Source organism: Pseudopodoces humilis, chromosome 3 (assembly GCF_049639895.1).
Source record: "Pseudopodoces humilis isolate 2021_Gansu_Grassland_sample_001 chromosome 3, ASM4963989v1, whole genome shotgun sequence".
Lineage (NCBI taxonomy): Eukaryota > Metazoa > Chordata > Aves > Passeriformes > Paridae > Pseudopodoces > Pseudopodoces humilis.
In genome coordinates, this window is record NC_142202.1 from 103,158,043 (window position 1) to 103,176,396 (window position 18,354).

Sequence of the window (18,354 nt, forward strand, 5' to 3'; positions counted from 1 at the left end):
CACCTTATCTAAGTGGACCTTCAATAATTACGACAGACAGACCATTCACCCCAGCATCCCTGCATGCTGAATGATATCCAAAGTGAAAAAACTGGTCAGGTTGTGGTAGTACAACTTCCACCCCCTGCTTGGGCCACAATGTGATATTTGAATTGTTTGTTAGGCTCCAGACTTGATGAAGAGCAGCTGGTTCAGTTCCTCTTGAGTTTATCAGAAACCCTCTATACTCCCAGGAACTTTTACTGTCTGACAAGCTTCTTTTTCTAATGAAGAGCCTTTGAAACTTGTTTTTCTTGCCTAACAACCCAAACCGAACAACATTTTTGTTACTGAATTTTCAAAGAAAGTTACTGACCTGAATTGTGGTCAGTATGAAAAATTACTATGACTAAAGCCCACCCTCCTGGTGGTCCTCTTGGGACCTATAAACAATGGTCCCCAGTGAGACCCACTGAGCTCTCCTGGACTGCAGTGGGCTGTTACAGCATCTCCCTCTGAGTGAGACACCACTGTGAGCCACTGAACTCTCAAGTTTACTTCGAGGACTGCTGTCAGAAGATGCCAGAGCCTGGGGTGATACCCCCACTCCTCAGGGATCAACCCTTCACCCAACAAGAAGACCCAAAGGCATTTGACATGAGTACTTTTCTGAGCTCCAGGGGAATTCTTCACAGGTATACAACTTGTACATGCTCTTTAAGTCTGTTTATACACAAGTATGCATATTGCATAGCAACTGTATTATGAATGTTTCTTAAGATTAAGTACTTAGATTAGTAAGAAAATTAGGTCTACGAGTGAGTTACCATTGTGCTACTGTAAATTCAGTAAGAATCTTCTGTTAAACTGTTTAAATCAGGCTACTAATTAAGTACCGTTAAGTTAAAGCACTTTCAAAACCTTTAGGCCTAAACTGCTGTCAAGACTAGACATAAGTTTGGTAAGGGGGTCCTTTCTGCATCTTGTGACTTAATGGGAAGGTCTCCCTTACTCCTTTTTATCCTTACCTTTTTACCATTCCAACCTCCATGTAGATCATTTTAGGTTGATTTTGGTTTTGGATTAATTGATTTTAGGTTTTAGTCCAATTTTCCTCTTGTGCATCTATATAAGTAGGAAAGTGAACCTTTGCAAAAAGCTTAGCCACACTTTAATATTAAACCTGCTTTTGCTGATACTTGTGCCAGTGGCTCTTTGAGCAACTTAAAACACTCATTTCCAACAGGGAATATTCTGAATAAGGAATTAACTCAGCAGTGCCCTAAAATTTAAATTTATCCATCTCTTTAGAGAGAAGAATCTTCAAAAATGTTTGTGTATGTGGATGATTGGTGCAATTGGCTCTGGTTGGAATGGAATTAAATTTCTTTACAGCAACTGTTATGGTGCTGTATTTTAGACATGTGATCAAAACAATACTGACTACACACTCATATTTTAACTGCAGCACTGAGGTCTCCTGTTTCTCCCTCTGCCCTCCCAGTGAATAAATACACTGGCAAGGTGCACAAGACCTCGGGAGGGATACAACCAGGCAGATGATGCAAGCAGCCAGAGATATGCCACCTCAGAAACCATCATTGTGATGATTTAGCCACAGCCACTCACTCAGCCACCCACAGCCACCCACTCAATTTCCCTTGGGGTGTGATCGGGAAAAGAATCAGAAAAGTAAAAGCAAGAAAGCACAGTGGCTGAGATAAAATCATTTAATAAAGCAAAAGCTGCACACAGAAGCCAAGCAAAACAAGGAATTCATCACTTCCCAGGGCAGTCAGGTGTTCAGCCACTCCCAGGAAAGCAGGGCTCCATCATGCCTAACAGTGACTTGGGAGGACAAATGCATCATTCAAAACAGCCCCCAATTCCTTCATCTTCCCCCAGCTCTATATGCTGAGCATGATGCCATATGGTCTGGGATATCCCTTTTGTCAGCTGGGGTCATTGGTTCTGGATGTGACCTCTCCCAACTCCCTGAGCACCCCCAGCCTCCTTGCTGGTGGGATGGGAAAAGAAAAAAAAGCCTTAACTCTGTGTAAGCCCTGCTCAGCTGTTACAAAAACAGTAGTAATGAAAACATCTCCACATTATCAATACTATTTTCAGCACAAATCCAGTGTAGCCCTATACAAGCTGCCATGAAGAAAATTAACTCTAACCCAGCCCAAACCAGCAGAGTCATGCTCAGCAATAAAAACAGATAAGGGAGGGTTTAGGGGGATTAGCCATCTTTTGCTTGGGCACTGGTTGGGCCTCAGTCTACCAATAGGAAGTGGTGAGTAAGTGCCTTTGCAACTTTTTTGTTTCACTTTCTTTCTCCTTCTAGCTTTCCCTTCAGTTATTATACAATTTTTATCTCATCCCTCTAATTTATTTTTCTTTTTACTTTTACTCTTCATTTCCCATTACCCAATCCCAAGCTTGGGGAAGCACAGAAGGAAAGTGAGGGAGTGGTTGTGTGGTATTTAGCTACTTACCTGAGTTAGCCCAAAACAGGTTACTAAAATTAAGGAATTTGATTTTTTTTCCCAAATGCTATAAAAATTTTCAATCAGGATTTTAATGTCTTATGACTATGTTAAGTTGCTTTTCTTACCTTGTACTTGTCACCTTCATTTTTAGTCTGTAAAAACTGTTTGCTCATCTCTTGGGTTAAAACAGACACAGGATTATCTACCTGCAAAAATAAATCATTTTCATTTTATTTTAATTACAAGTTACCATGTAACTGCAAATGCAAGAAAGTGAGCACCCTGTTCCAATCTTGCAACTGAGTAATAAGCTAATGTTCAGAAATCAAGTTTTCTAATCCTTTCAAGTCTTTAAAAAAAACAAAACATAACAAACAAAACCAATAACAAATAGAAAATTTTAAAATCCAACTATATCAAGGACAAAATAAAAACATAGCAAGAACAACTAAGGAACTGCTTCCAAGGGGATACATGACTTCTATAAAAACAGTTACCTGTAAGTTCCACTTATTTAACAATATCAGGAGTAGAAATGCTTTTTGTATCAAAGCACTGCAATAAATGCAATGAATTGGCTCACATATTCTTATAGATGTTACCACAAAATAAGATCAATACATACTAACTGAAATTTCTATTATTTTAAATTCTAAGTATGTTGAATATTTTAAACTTCATATGCACTACCTGATCTTTTATTAATCACTTAGGCAATAAAACCACATTCAAATTTCTGAAACATCAAAAGTGAAATAATCACCAGAAAAAAAAAACCTCTAGAAATGAAAGAAACCTACATATGTCAATATTTTTACCAACAGGATACATGTCTCAACAGGATACATGACTCACAGGTCACAGGTAACAGCAAATACTTATCTGTCTGGGACAGAATCCTATTCTGCATTGCATGAGGTATACATTTAAATTTTTCTTTTGCTGATGAATTTGATCTTTAAATAATATAGAAGAGGTGAAACTCTCTCCTTTAAGGAATGGTACATTTCTTTTTAACTGAAAAATTATAATATCACATGCCAATGTCTTCTTAAATTGCACAGCATTTAAACACTACAACAATTACCTGTATATTAAAGTGATCCAGTATTCCTATGAGTTCCTCTTTCTTTGAAGAAATTATGCTCCCTAGTGGTAAAAAACAAAAGGAAAAATATCAGTAAGTACAATTCCTCAGTCTTTTGTTCTTGTAGAAAATGTAAAAAATGAGATCAGTCTTTTTGTAAAACAAACTTAGTCCTAAATGAGAAACATTGGTTAGGAATTCTTTTATTATTTTTTCAATATATTTCCATTTGCACAGAAAGACTTCTAATTGAAATCCTTCTTTACTTCATAAACCCTCTGTGACAGAATTTAGATAAATCAGCAAATTCAATAAAACCTCAAAAAAGACTAAAAATTATTTCAGCCTCATCACACAAGCAGATTTTTGTAAAAACAAATACATAATGTAACATACTACTAAATAATACATATCAATAAATACATAATGCTTCTGACAAACGAAAATATTCTTAGCTTGGGATAAAAACAAAAAAAATGGACATTGTCATCACGCTTGAATGATTTTATGAAAAGAGAAACATCCTCCTTTACTAACATCAAGGCATTCAAAGCCATGAACAAGTTTAGAGACAAGACTGAGAACAAAGCAAACTACCACCAACCAGATTTGCTTCTCAGTTTGCAAGTTCTGCTTCCATCCTGATTAATGTGCTGATTCACAGTAATAGAGGTACCGTACAATTCTGGCTTAAATGCATCTCTTCCCTGGTTTCGCAAAGTTATGGAAATATCTGCAGAACTAAAAGAAATAATAACAATGGAAAAGACAACTGAAATTAATCTCAAATCTAAAAGCAACAACAAAAAATCAAAATATTTTAATTTTCCATACAAATTGTCATGTATCCTACAGGTCACAGCTGCAAGTCAGTCATTGTACCAATCAGAAGAATATGTATTTATTTGGTTTGAACCATAACAACATTAGACACATTGCTTGTTTAAAAGCCAGCAGGAATAATAAACCCAACTGAAGCTGCCACCTTTCCTTCACACCCTTCCCACAGTGGAGGAAACAATAGGAGATATTGTAAGATGGAATCACGATTTACTGCAAAACCTCAAAACCACAACAGTATTAATAAGAGTGTACAAAACATAGTGTTTTATCCACAGAAGGGTATTCACCACCAAAGAAAAATGCTTCCCCAAGACAGTGCCTGGCATGGTTTGCCAGGCAAAGGCAAAATTACAACTGGCCTTGTGCTGGGCCATGTAGCTAGTGCATGAGCAAACGAAGGCACTACGCCAGGGATGCTCATGGCTTAACTTTCCCCTTGTCCAGCCCAGAAATGGAAAAACAGGGACAAGACAAAACCTGGTGGGACCTGACAGGGCTCTGAAACAGGTCAGGGGACCCTTTTCCTGGGCCTGACTGTGCACAAGTGGGACTGTGAACAAGTGGAACTCTGGCAGTGGTGGTGCTGCACTGCTGCTGCAGTGGTGGCTCCAGTGGCTGCTGCCATCATGGCAGCTCTGGCAGCGGTGGTGCTGCACTGCTGCTGCAGTGGTGGCTCTGGTGGCTGCTGCCATCCTGGCAGCTCTGGCAGCGGTGGTGCTGCACTGCTGCTGCAGTGGTGGCTCCTGTGGCTGCTGCTGTCACTGCAGCTCTGGCTGCGGCTCCACACAGGTTGCCTCGACTCTGCTCCGTGCCGCTGCTGTTCCCTCTGATGCCTGAAGTTTTAGCTTTCATATTTTCTGGATTCTGTACTGCCTTGGTATATGTCTGAACTTCATATAAAGTGTTAATAAGTTCTCTTCACAGTTTACTTAGACAAAACAACCCATTTCCAGCCCAACAACCAAGGACATCGTTGCAGTTTCAGGCCAGAAAAGTATGAACAACAGTGAATTGAGGAGAGCAGTCTGGGAGGATGGGACTTTATAACCTGAAGCTGTAATTGTACAATTATCCCCAATATGTAAATGGACCAAAACTTATACAAACGTGAAGACTCGTGACTCATTGTCCATCTTGGGTGTAGCCACGGTCAACCTCTGGTACTGCCCAAGGTGTATCCTTTGAATGCCTTTTAAATAAATACCTACTTCATTCCTTTAACACTGTCTAGCCTCTGCTCTAGGCAGCCTCTCAAGGTATCACCTCCCTTTTCTTTTTCTCTGAGTGGCATCTTGGGCTTGCTGGCACTGTCTTTCTGCACCAAACCAGAAAAGCCATAGCTCGGAGGAAAGGGAAAGGGGCTGTGTCTTGGGGTGATTTTATGATGGTGCTCTATTCCCAATTGTCTGCTTTATGCTTAAAACTGGCTGCTGTGGCTTTCAGGTGAATTCAGAGGACAGGCAGGAGCCTTTGTTTGTGTTCAAGCACAAACGGGCTGGGCGCTGTGGAGAGCAGTGGTTACTTAGTTGTTTAGCTAACTCGATTTTTGTAGCTTAAGCATGAAGCTTTTTCCCTCCAGCCACCTTTGCCCTGGACAGCAGCGTCAACCCTTCCGTAGGTTTTGTTTTTTGTTGAACTGTTTCAGCTTGGTTTTGACCTGAGATCAGATAATCACCGAGACCAGCAGCAGGGGTCACTCTAGTGAGCCCGAAACCTTGGGCAAAGATGAACCAACTAGAGAAAGGACACCAAAATCCACCAGCTTCATCTGCTGTGAGGAGGGGACCAATGCCACAGGTTCAACAGGTTCCCATCTGTTTTACCCAAGCTGCTGCTCAAACTTTTTCCTCTTCCCTGAGACAAAGGCCAGCTGCTACTTTGTCCCCCCTTTTTCACGCTGCCAGCCTGTTTATTTCTTTTCCTGTCATTTTGAGGTGTTTTGTTCTGCTGTGGGTGGCGGGGGGAGTGTGTGTGTGGGGGGGGTAAGGTTCTCCAAGTTCAATATCTAGCATTTATTCAATTTTTTTGTGTCGTGTGGGCACTTCATTAGTTAATAAACAGCATTTTTTCACTTTTACCCACTGGTATTCATTTTCTCATTTGCAAAAGGGATTATTAAAGCCATTCTCTTTAGAGGAGACAACCATTCCAGAGTGTTTCTCCAAAACCTGTCTCTAAACCAAGACACACTGCCACTGGCAGAGAGGGGCAAAGTCTGCTGGCCTGACCCTGAAACCTACATGCCACCTCCCTTAAGCCTGGCAAAAGCAAAAGATGGTGATCCTTCTGCTTCTGGCCCCAGCTTCCTTGTGCCAACACCACTGCTGTGCCATGATGTGAGTGGTATGGAATCAAACACTGCCAGAAACTCCAGCCCTCTTCTCTATAACCATGTCAAACACACTGCTGTCATACACTGACTGCTTGCACCTCCCTATGCTTAACCTAAATAATGAGCCAAAAGCAAATATTTGTGAGAGAAGATTTCTTCCATCTTCCCTTCTTGTCTGAGTGCTATCACTTTACATTGCAGAATTAAGCTGCTGTTTGGTAGTTCTCCCTTCTCCAAACTGGCTTCTGTATAAAAGAGTTTTCTGGTTTCTGCAGCCTAACCAAAGTAATCTATAGCAGAATGCTCAAAGCATTCGTCTAGAAAAGATGAGATGTGAATGTGTTCCAAATTCCCATTTCCTGTTTCTCAGATGAGTGCTAAAACATTAAGTTAATACACAAGTACTACCAACAACTTTACTCTTAAGCACCTCTGAAAGAAAAAGGCTGGGACCCTGAATAACAACTTCATGTAAACATAAACTCCTAAACCTCCTATGTTTTTACTGGTTTCCCTAAACACATGATCCCCACTCTCACAGCACACGAATCCACTTCTTGCATGTTTAAATATCCAGCTGTAAGTTAAGGTCTCTATATTGTATATTCATTCACCAGAAAAACTGAAAAATAATTAACCTCACTGCTTGCAAAACAATGGTAACTTGCTCTTGATAACTAGTAAGTTCACTTACCAGTGAACTCCATTTTTCTGTAGCATATTCAATTACAGTATGGAAGTAATATATGAGAACAGGGAATACAGAGAACATATCACGATGTTAGCTAGTTCAGTGTCCCAGCTTCAGGCACAGTAAATTTGCTTGCCATTACTGTGAGGGGCAGAGCCCAGAGCCATGTGAGTGTTATTCTATGCCCCACACATCATCCCTGGGGGCACAGCTTCAGCTGGAAGAGCAGAACAGGAAGTGGAACTGCCATCATTTTGTTCCTTTATTCCAGGGAAAGTGGACGGCTAGTGAAGCAGTGGGGTGGCTCCAGTCCTAGTGTGGGGTTGATGTGTCATTGTTTTTCTCATCTTGGCTTGGGGAGGGAATGTCGGTGTGGACAATTTGTCCACCATTGGTTTTGTTTTTTTCACAACACGGGCACAGACACTTCCATTTGCCATTTTTTTCTTTGTCTAAGGAGATGCATGACTGGGGCTGTGGTACAGCTGCCTTGAGTCAGTGAACATTTTTGTTTGTAATCGCCCTCTTTTACACACTGTTGTTATTAGTATTGTTGCTGTTAATGTTTGTTTTCCTTATCTCGTTAATGGCTTTTTTCAGCACATTTTTATTTCAACCCATAATGTCTACCTTTATCCCTCTCTCACTGGAGGGGAAAGAGACCAGCTGTTTGGAGTTTAATTTCCAGCTGGTTTCAAACTACAACATTCAGAAATAACAGCACACTAGTGGCAAAACTTCTGAAGTTTTTTGTTTTCAGGGTTTGCGGTTTTTTTGTGGGGGGAGGATGTTGTTTAAATATAGTCTCATCAGTGTTATGCTTTTAATTGAAGTCTGGTGGATCCCATAAGAAGATGAAGAAAATAAGCATAAACAGAAAACTCTTAAGCTCATCTCAATGACAATCACCAAGCTACATATGCAACTTTAGAATTCTACTTACGTCTCTCCTTTTTGAATAAACATTTTTAATGAGGAACCTCTGTTAGTTGCAGTGGCTTTTCCACCAAGTCCAACAATTAGTGCTGTTAATACTGAACTTTTTCCACCTGTAATTGAAGCATTGAACTTGCTTTAAAAAGAAGATACTTAGCTTCTACTCCAGCCACATTAACAGTTTTTTGACTTCTTACATATTCATGTATTAGAAGACCAAAGTCTGTCCTTATTGAACATATAAAGTAACAGTAACACTAGTAAAGTATCTGCCATTTTCAAGGTTCTCCCTAAAAAAACGCAATATGCTGAGCCAAACTTCTGTTACTTCTATTTAGCAATTTGCATTCAAGATGTTGTAGGTCAGAAGGAAGGAATCTCTCCTTTCTTAAAAGCTTACTTGAAGTGTGCATGCAACAAAAGAAATCAAACACACATTACCATTTATCTGTTTATAAAGCTTTTAAACTCTCTTTCAAAATTTTTATTTTTTAAAATTCTTTCTTCAGAAGAAGTGAGCTCATATAAAGAGGTATCACTTCCTTTTCCTGTAATAGTTTCTATGTGCCCCATACTGTCCCAGGTTAGCTAGAACAGAGTTCCCCTTCTACCTAGTAGCTTGTACAGTGCTGTGTTTTGGGTTCAGCATGACAGCAATGCTAATAACATGCTCATGTTTTGGTTGTTGCTAAGTAGCAAAGTCGAGGACTCTTTGGTGTCTCATGCTCTGCCAGTGAGGAGGTGCGCAAGAAGGCAGGAGGGAGCCCGGCCAGGAGAACTGACCCAAGCTGGCCAAAGGGATATTCCACACAATAGAATGTCATGCCCAGTGTGTAAACTCGGGGATGCTGTCCAGGAGCCACCGATTGCTGCTCAGGGATGGACTGGTTGTGAGAAACTGTATTATGCACAATTTGTTTCTCTTGGGTTTTATTTCTCTCATTTTTCCTGCTTTTCATTATGATAATTATTATATTTTATTTTGATTATTAAGTCTTACCCCAAACCACAGGTTTTACCTTTTTCCAATTCTCCTTCTCATTCCACTAGGGGACATGGGAAAATGACTGAGTAGCCACATGGCATTTAGTTGCCAAAAGGAATTAAATGACAACAGTCCTTTCTAGCACCCAATGTGGGGCTCAAAGGGTTCATATAACTGATCAGAGTATGTTAAAACAAACTTGCTGTAAGAATTCATGATATTAGTTTAATATCACAATGATGATTTATTTGCTCTCAGAGTCATCGTGCTGGTTCTCAGATCTGCATTATGTAACACCTTCCTCATAGCATGCACTCCCTGCTTTGCTGTTTCTCACCTTCGGGGCCTGGGCTAAGGCTATCATTTTGAAGTACTCTGTCATGCCAGCTGATAAGATATGCTATGACAAATGACACGATACGACATGTGGGAACTGCTGGCCGTGGAACTCCCGGTCCGTGCACTCGGCAGCACCCCTGGGCTGCGGGAGCCATCTAGCGCAACTGTTCTCAATTACACCTGGCACCCTTCCTCCTCCGAGCGCCAGCCCAGAGAGACACACCTCCCCTGCTTCTCCAGACTAAATGCAACAGCTTTTAAAAATCTGGGAATTCCTTGAAAAGCTGAAACCATCAGGAAGCAGGATGCTGCTGAATGTGGTTCAGATCTAGTTTAGCATTATGCAACTATCAGCAGAACTTCAACCCCCATTACAATCACTGTGGCTGCTTCAAACTCAGTGAAGGGCACTGCAGGCACTTGGACAATTACTGTGCTTTTAATAATAAACATCTAACTACATTTAGTTCAAATAAAAATTTATGCATTATTTAGCTATTAAAATATTTGTATTCACATTATCTTTTCCAAAAATCTCCAATGTTATAGACCTAATTCATCAGCCTTCAACTACTGGGATAGACCTGTGTAGTACCTCAGTGAATCCAAAAGTGAATCCTTATCCTTGCCTGAAAGATGGCTAGCAATTCTTTTTTCAAATAAAAATCACATCTTCTACATTATTAACAGAAGTGTTCTTTGAGAAAGACACTATGTGATTAATACTTACTGCCATTGGTTCCAACAACGAAATTGAGATTTGATCCAAACTGAAAAGGCCCCAGATTTGAATGGCACATGAAATTCTTCAGCTGGATACTTTCAATTATGCCAACTTCACCATCAGGCTAAAGAATGAACAATTAAAACTCAAGTTATGTATGCATTTTAGTGAGATTAAGTTTATAAATTTTAAACGCAGTGAGAATTTAAATGACAGTACGATATAAAACATCGGCTGTTACAAGCCCCAAGGAAACAGAAGAGTTTCATGACACTGCCTAAAGCTGTTTGCTATAGTGCAGTTACATAGTAAAATAAAAAGTTACCAAAACTGATTCTTCACACATAGTAACTTTCAGTTCTCCCTATTACTAATTTATTATCAATACAACATAAAATATTAAGATACTAGATCCACACAGTTGGCTGACCAAGTTAAAGCATGTTATTAAGGGCATTATCCAAATGTCTTGTAAATACTGACAAGTTTGGAGCAACAACCATCTCTCTAGGCAGCTGCGCCGGCTTTGGGTTCTGGTAGCAGGGGCAGGAAGCTACAGGGATGGCTTCTGTAAGAACCTGCCAGAAACTTCCCTGTGTCTGACAGAGCCACTGCCATTCCCCAGCCACCCCCAAGACAGACCCACTGCTGGCCAAGGCTGAGCCCATCTGCAACAGCATTAGTGCCTCCAGGCTAAGAGTCAGCAAAGGGAAACTGCAACTGCAGCAACTGCAGCCAAAGAGAGGAGTGAGAATATGTGAGAGGAGCAGCTCTGCAGACACTAAGGTCAGTGAAGGAGGGGCACAAGGTCCTCCAGGCATCAGAGCAGAGATCCACCTGCAGCCCACAGAGAACCCTATGCTGGATCAGGTGGATTCCCAAAGGAGGCTGGGACTCTATGGGAAGTCTACCCTGGAGCAGGCTCCTGGCAGGACCTGTGGCCTATGGAGAGAGAAGTGCACCAGAGCAGGTTTGCTGGCAGCACCTGGGACCCGGTGGGGGACCCACACTGGAACAGGCTGTTCCTGAGGAACTGCATCCTGTGGAAAGTATCCACACTGGAGCACAGAACGAGTGAGTCCTCCCTCTGAAGAGGAAGGAGTGGCAGAGACAACACATAATGAACTGACTGCAGCCCCCATTCCCTGCGCTGTTGCAGGAAGAAGAAAATTGGGAGAGAAGATGAGCCAAGAAAGGGAGGAAAGGTCTTAAAATTTGGGTTCGTTTCTCATTATCTCTCAAATACCGATTTGATTGTAAATAAACTCAGTTAATTTCCCCAGGCTGTTTTGCCCATGATAGCCACTGGGGAATGATCTCTTTCTGCTCTTATCTCAACGACAAGCCTTTTGTTGTATTTTCTATCCCCTGCCCAGGAGAGGAGGGCAGTGAGAGAGTGGTTTTGGTGCACACCTGGCATCCATACAGGTTCAACCTCCCAGAGAAGTCTGATCCAGTATCTTACCACTGGTAAAGAAATGTTTCCTAATGTTCAGTCTAAATACACAGGACAGTATTTGCAATCTCAAAAATATTTTTTTAAAAATCTTCTATCAAACTAAAATTAAACTACTGAAAGAAAAGCAGAAAAAAAATAATATTCCTGTTTTCAAGTTTCTTTTCTATCAGAATTTGCATTTCAAACACTAGGTTTTTTTAGTCATCTGAAAGTGCCATCTATACAAAACAAATAAGTATTTGGCACTTCTTTTAGTAAATAATTAGTTTTCCAAATATTTTGTCTGCTTTTACTACAACTATAAATGAAAAATACCATAGTTCTGTCAAAATCCATTTCCTTCATTTACTTGACAACTGCAGTAGTATTCCTTCTACTAAATCAGAACATTGTTATTTTATGATCAACTATTATAACTAGATAACCAAGAAGAAATAAGCTAAGAATAACCTCATGCAGAAGTCCTCATTACAGACAGTATCCCTAGTTTCTTTTATCTTTGTTCTACTGACGCCTACATCCAAGACATTTATTTCAATAAGAACTTTTCTTCTATCTTCATCTCTATGACATTTTGAACTACTTACCGACTGTGAAGAGGCACTACAATCATCAGTATGTACATCTGTGTATTCTTTTCTCTGTCTTTTCTGGGACCCAGGATTTGGAACACTTTCTTCCTTTCTCTTACCCATGAGTACTGAAAATGAAAATAATGAAATATAGGTTTCAGTCTTCTAGGTGACAACATACCCACAGGTGACAACACAGACATACCGAATTCTTTACTTTAGTAAAACAAATATTAAAATCACAGCAAACATTGCAACAAATACTTTCCCAGAACTGAAATCTCAGTAATTTAAGGCTATGCTTACTATTAAAGAGTTGCATCAAAACAAAAGAAACACGGCTTCATTATTCTAATCAAGCTGAATGTGTTGATTAAAAATAAAATCAATCTTGATTCTGTTTCCCTTGGTACATTAGACTTTGGAATACATGCTAGAATTGTTTTTGGTTAGCAAAGGAGTTCAAGATTAGTGGTAAAAAGTACATAACTAACATAGTATAATCAGCAGCATCAATAGAGGTTTGATTAAAGTCAGCTGCATGGGTAAAAACAGTGTATTAATTATTTGTGGTTGACAAAAGCCAAGAAAATTAATATGCAGAACACATAAAAGTAGAATAAAGGAAAATTTAAATTCATAGCACTGTTCCTGTTTCTTACACACAAGGTACTATAATATGATCACAATAAACAAAGTTCTCCTAATAAAGGATAACTATTCTCTCTATATAAAGGACACACGTATGAGTTTCCTCTACAATTCAATACGTAACACACAGACTTCCACCACTAATGGGACTGGTCTGAAACAAATCTTGCAAAACTAACAAGCTTTAATAAAACATATCAAAATCTTGTATTTTCTGTAATCATAAGCTTATGGCATTATGATTTATTATGCTTTATTCCCTCAAAAGCACATATTACATTCCTCATACCTACAGACACAAAGCCCTACACAAAACATGGAAGTTGACATATTTGCCCTAAGTAGAAGCAAGGTGCTATTTACACAAATGCAATACACAATATTTTTATTTGTCAGTAGTTAAGTCAGTTACTGCTAAGTATCTAAAACAGGCTAAAACTAACATCAGTTGCACAGTTTTCTAACAATAAAACTTTTCTGAAACAGATTATGTTCTCCTACTCATCTTTGCTTGCATGAATTTAATCTAGAGCTCCCCTCTAAGAAAGATGACAACCAACTTTAATGCACATCATCAGTTCAAGCAAAATTCAGAGGCATATAATAACTATACTTAACATTCACTCCTGTAGAAAGATCACTGCATGACATATGGCCTAAAAACAGGCTCCTTATTTATAACAATAAATTATAAAAATATTATTTCTTTAAAATGTGTGGGGCACAGGAAAGAGTGACCAGCATTAGAGACATAGCATGCCCAAAGTTGGTAACACAAGTCTAAACACACTGGGGGCTTGGAGGCCAGAAGACTCCCAGTCATGGATACAGGTGATGACAACAAGCAAGCACTTCCTTGTCCCTTAGGACAGATGGAATGATCCAGGACAGAAGTCATACAAGTCAGCCTAACAGTTCCTAACATGATCTCCTGGAGGGAGGTGACACTGTGTGAGAGAAAGCTGGGTGGGTCAGCACAGCGGGTCCAGCTGTGCAGCACACAGCCTCAGGACCCCAGGGGCTGCCTTGTCAAAGCCCTCAGGCCTCCCAGAGCTTCTCAGTGGGTCTTGCTCCACATTCTCTCTGTAAATGTTTTAAGATTAGTCACTTGGAGAAACTACAGAGAACTCAGTGAAATGAAGACTGCTGAAGTACAACTTTAGACACAAGAACTCTGGCTGCAATGGAGGAGAGCAGTCTTTCTTCCCTCTTCTCATTCTGTCTCACCCCCCTGAGTCCAAGCAGTTCTTTACACAACAAAACAATAAATCACCTCAAGTCTCTGATTCTACTAAAAAGTAACACAAGAAATAATTTCTTCCTTTTAACGTAAGTTAGGTGAGCTCCCTAATGACTTCACCATGCAGATCTGTATGCTTGGGTCACTGTGGAAAAAGGCATCTTCTCTGAGCAGTTTCCTTGTGTCAGCCCCATGTTTGGCCAAAACTATTCCCTGAATTCAACTGATAGGATGTCAGACAGCTTATACTACCAAGCATCACAGAGAATAACATTTATTATAAGAGACACAAGAGACACCAAAATTTCCTACATCATTACAAAGAATATCTCATTTCTAGTCTATATATTTGTTGGCTACTTTATAAAATACAGTGTCTTACGATCCTCTCATTAATTTTCTATGACACAGTATCTAAAAGATAAAGAAAAAACAATATTCATCCCTTTCCATTATGAAGAATGAATAAAATTCAAAGCCAATACAGAAATGCAATAAACTTCCCATTTGACACTCTTGCAATAATTTTGTATGGTAGGGATTTCTTTATCAAATATTAGAGGCAGAAGAGAAGGATGAAGATACTTATTACTGATGATTATTATTATTAATATTGTTATTACCATGATGATGCCCATGAAGTATTTACAGCAAAACTGTCATACCCACTTTATTCTATGTAGTTTAATACCACACACAAGGAAAACAAGGAGCAAATGCACTTCATGATTCAGTTTACATACCTTTTGCTATGCTACTCTTGGTTTACTACAAAAACATGCCTTCATGCCCAAATTACTCAGACCAGGAAACAGTCACATACAAGCTCTTGGTATCCATCACCCAAATATGAAGACAAGTATTCATTGAATCTGCTGTTCCATTAAAATCTTCCTCTAAAAAGAAGGAGACATATAAGCTTTAAACATTGTAATTAATAACATCCAAACTAAAGATGAGGGCTATAAGCTTCACTGCTATACTATTTGAACACTTAAGGAAAAGAGAGTATAAGAGCAGAAAACAGAACAAAATAATCTCACACAATCTAACTATGAGAAAGGCAAAATAGTTTGCACCTCAAAACTGCTGAAGAGCTAGTACTGCAAAGAAAACTGGAACTACAAGCAAACTGTATTAAGTACCCTCAGAAATTATGACAAGTATCAGTGGATGCAGAACCTTCCCTGAGTACAAAAAGCTGAAAGGAGTGAGAAGCTGACCGCAACCACAAGGAACCCACTAACATGATTTTACAAGAAACAAAATTTTAAAAGGCACAGGAAGAAATAATCAACATATTAAAAAATAAATACACAGAACATGACATATATTTAAATTTTATCTTCATGTCATCTTGATATTTTTGACAAGAAAAGTTATTTTTATATTTGCTCCCGAATCTCTTGCACCAAGGCACCTCTAATCTTCTACATTAAGTTTTTAATTGAAAAAAAACATTGTTTTTGGTCTCAGCACTAACTTTAACAACAGTTCAGGAATAACTATAAAGGCAAAGGCAAAGCAGCTGATCCAGCCTATCTGAATGTTACTAAAGTATGCAATACTATACTGGAAATGAACTGGCAAAAACATACATCAATACATTTTAACATTTTAATATATGTAACAGACTACTGAGAAGGCAACAATGGACATTACTGACAAATGTTAACAGAAGGATTTTTTTAATGGATCAGGCATCATATTTAAAAACTAAAGTATAAAATATACTTTCATATATTGTGAGATAAAGTCAGACTGTGTTAATAGAAACGTGATGACAAAGTCAAGTTAATAGTTCAAAACAAGAATCCAACAGTCATTCAGAAATCACGAGTACTGATTTAATAAAGAAAATAAACTTCACTATCATGGAACTTAAAAGCATACAATTAGAAATAACAACTGGACTTAAAATTGGGAGCAAAACAAGGCAAGACAGATTCAATGACAAAAACAACCAAAGGAGCACTACAAATTACAATAAGCAGTTGTTATGCATATAATGAGAGCACAAAAGAAGAATGCAAGCCCCAAACGTCCTGTATAAAATGATAAGGACTGCTACATGTTATAGTAGAAAAGTACTTACCCTGTACACATCAAAGGATAGGAAGGCAGAGGCTGCATCCCACTGATGTTCACCCATGTCCAACTTAATCAGTGGCCTATCTTTCCACAACGTTCAACATAGTGGAGCTCCACAACTGTTTCCTTTTCCCTACCTGGCTGGTCACAGCTTGGCTCATCCAGAGCTGACACAGGCAACCTGCTGTCACCAAACACACATCACTGGCTTTCTAGAAGCCCTTGCTGGCCTGGTATCCACATAAGGTAGGAAGGTGTCCCATCTGTCTTGTGGGACATCCACTTCAAAAACTTTGGACCTAGCTCAGCTATAACCCTGCCTTTCACCCAGCTGGCAAAACAGAAATAAAGCAAAGACATCAGAGCAGACCTGTGGCAGGATGAACACAAGATATAGGAAGAAGCAAAGGGAAGAAGAGAATACCTGAGGTCTTTAGCTGATGTATAGCACACTACATTTAACAGTCACAAAAATAGCAGTAAAATTACAAATTAACACTGGCAGTTAATAACTACGAAGGAAGTACAACACTATCTGTTGTACATAAAGGGAGGTATTTCAGAGGGCTGAAGTCAGAATCCCAGCCTCAGACACAGCAGTGGGGTGCTCTACATTTCTGGTACTGAGACAGACATTCCATGTTAGACTACATGCCCAACATTCACGATTCCTTTCCTAATATATTTGCAGCCAGTGCATAAGAAGCCTCCACCATCCCATCTAAACACTGGAGAAGCACTGCCTGACCCACAGAATCACAGAATGGGTAAGACTGGAAGGGAACATAGTGGGTCATCTGGTCCAACCTCCCTGCTCAAGCAGGGTCATCCCAGAGCACACAGCACAGGCTTGTGTCCAGGCAGTTTTCGAGTATCTCCAGTTAGGGAGACTCCACAGCCTCTCTGGTCAATCAGTTCCAGTTCGTTCACCTGCACAGTAGAGATATTCCTCCTCATGCTCGGGTGGAGCTTCCGGTACATCAGTTGCTGCCCGTTCCCTCTAGTCTTATTGCTCGGCACCACCAAGTAGAGCCTGGTCTATCCTCTTGACACCCTCCATTTAGACACTTATACAGATTGAGGTCCCCTCTCAGCAGTCTTTTCTCGAAGTTGAACAGGCCCAACTCCCCCAGCCTTCTCTTCATAAAAGAGATGTTCCAGTCCCTTAATCATCTTTCACAGCCCTCCACCGGACATCCATCTCTCTCTTGTACTGAGGAGCCCAGAACTGCACTGCGGCACAGAGGGCAGCTCTGCCTCTTCTACGGACAGCGAAAACGAAAGAGGGGCAGAAATCCCCTCAAGTCCACGATTACCTGTTACTTTTCCCAACACCGCACGACCTGGAAGGATCCCCCACCCCCCGGAAAGAGACACGGGTCTCTTAGCGGCTGGCACGCCCGGGCGGCCGCCGCTCCTGCTCTCCGCCGGCAGAGGTGGGCACCGGAGGAGGCGCTCCCACCCGGCGGGGCGCCCACGCTGGACAGCGGGTGACAAACGCCAGCTCCGACCGCTAACTGGCCCCGCAGAGCCACCTGCGACAGCAACCGCGGCGCCGGGGGCAGCGGGAGCAGCGGGAGGAGCGGGCGGCAGCCGTTGCCCCGCCTTGCGGCCGCCAGGCCGCCCTCCGCTCCCTCCTCCCAGCCGTCCAGAGAGCGGGGCGCGCCCGGACAACGCCCGCCACGATCTTCCCCCGGCACGGGTCACCCATCCCTCCTCTCCCCTCCCCTCCCTTCGCCCCTCGCTGCTCCGCGCCCCGTTACCTGGGACAGCTCCCGATCCCCACTCCGCGGGGCGGACGGGGCGGGACGGGCCGGAACGGGCGGAAGAGCCGCGGCCGCGAGTGCGGCGCCTGCGCTCTCCGCGTCCCGCGGGGCCCGTTTCCGTGCGCGCGCCATTTTCGGGTGGGGGGGGCGGGGAGGAGCGCTCGCTG

General features: G+C 41.0%; 1 protein-coding gene across 6 annotated transcripts in view; it reads right to left on the reverse strand.

Annotated features, from left to right (window-relative positions):
• The window catches only part of SMC6 (structural maintenance of chromosomes 6), a 39,202-nt gene extending 20,917 nt beyond the window's left edge, over window positions 1-18,285 (reverse strand). For 3 of the 6 annotated variants that reach the window (XM_088053474.1, XM_014251384.2, XM_005521928.3), the window contains exons 1-8: window positions 18,185-18,285; window positions 15,074-15,226; window positions 12,455-12,567; window positions 10,415-10,532; window positions 8,368-8,473; window positions 4,163-4,299; window positions 3,559-3,620; window positions 2,597-2,677 (exon numbers count right to left, since the gene is read on the reverse strand). In XM_088053474.1, coding sequence (XP_087909600.1) covers window positions 2,597-2,677; window positions 3,559-3,620; window positions 4,163-4,299; window positions 8,368-8,473; window positions 10,415-10,532; window positions 12,455-12,562 — 612 coding nt within the window. In that variant the 5' untranslated portion in view covers window positions 12,563-12,567; window positions 15,074-15,226; window positions 18,185-18,285. Of the gene's footprint in view, window positions 1-2,596; window positions 2,678-3,558; window positions 3,621-4,162; window positions 4,300-8,367; window positions 8,474-10,414; window positions 10,533-12,454; window positions 12,568-15,073; window positions 15,227-16,425; window positions 17,313-17,351; window positions 17,712-17,737; window positions 17,753-18,184 lie in introns of those variants that run through there. The other 3 variants (XM_088053473.1, XM_014251386.2, XM_014251385.2) reach the window with 3 other exon arrangements.
• Window positions 18,286-18,354: the final 69 nt, after the last annotated feature.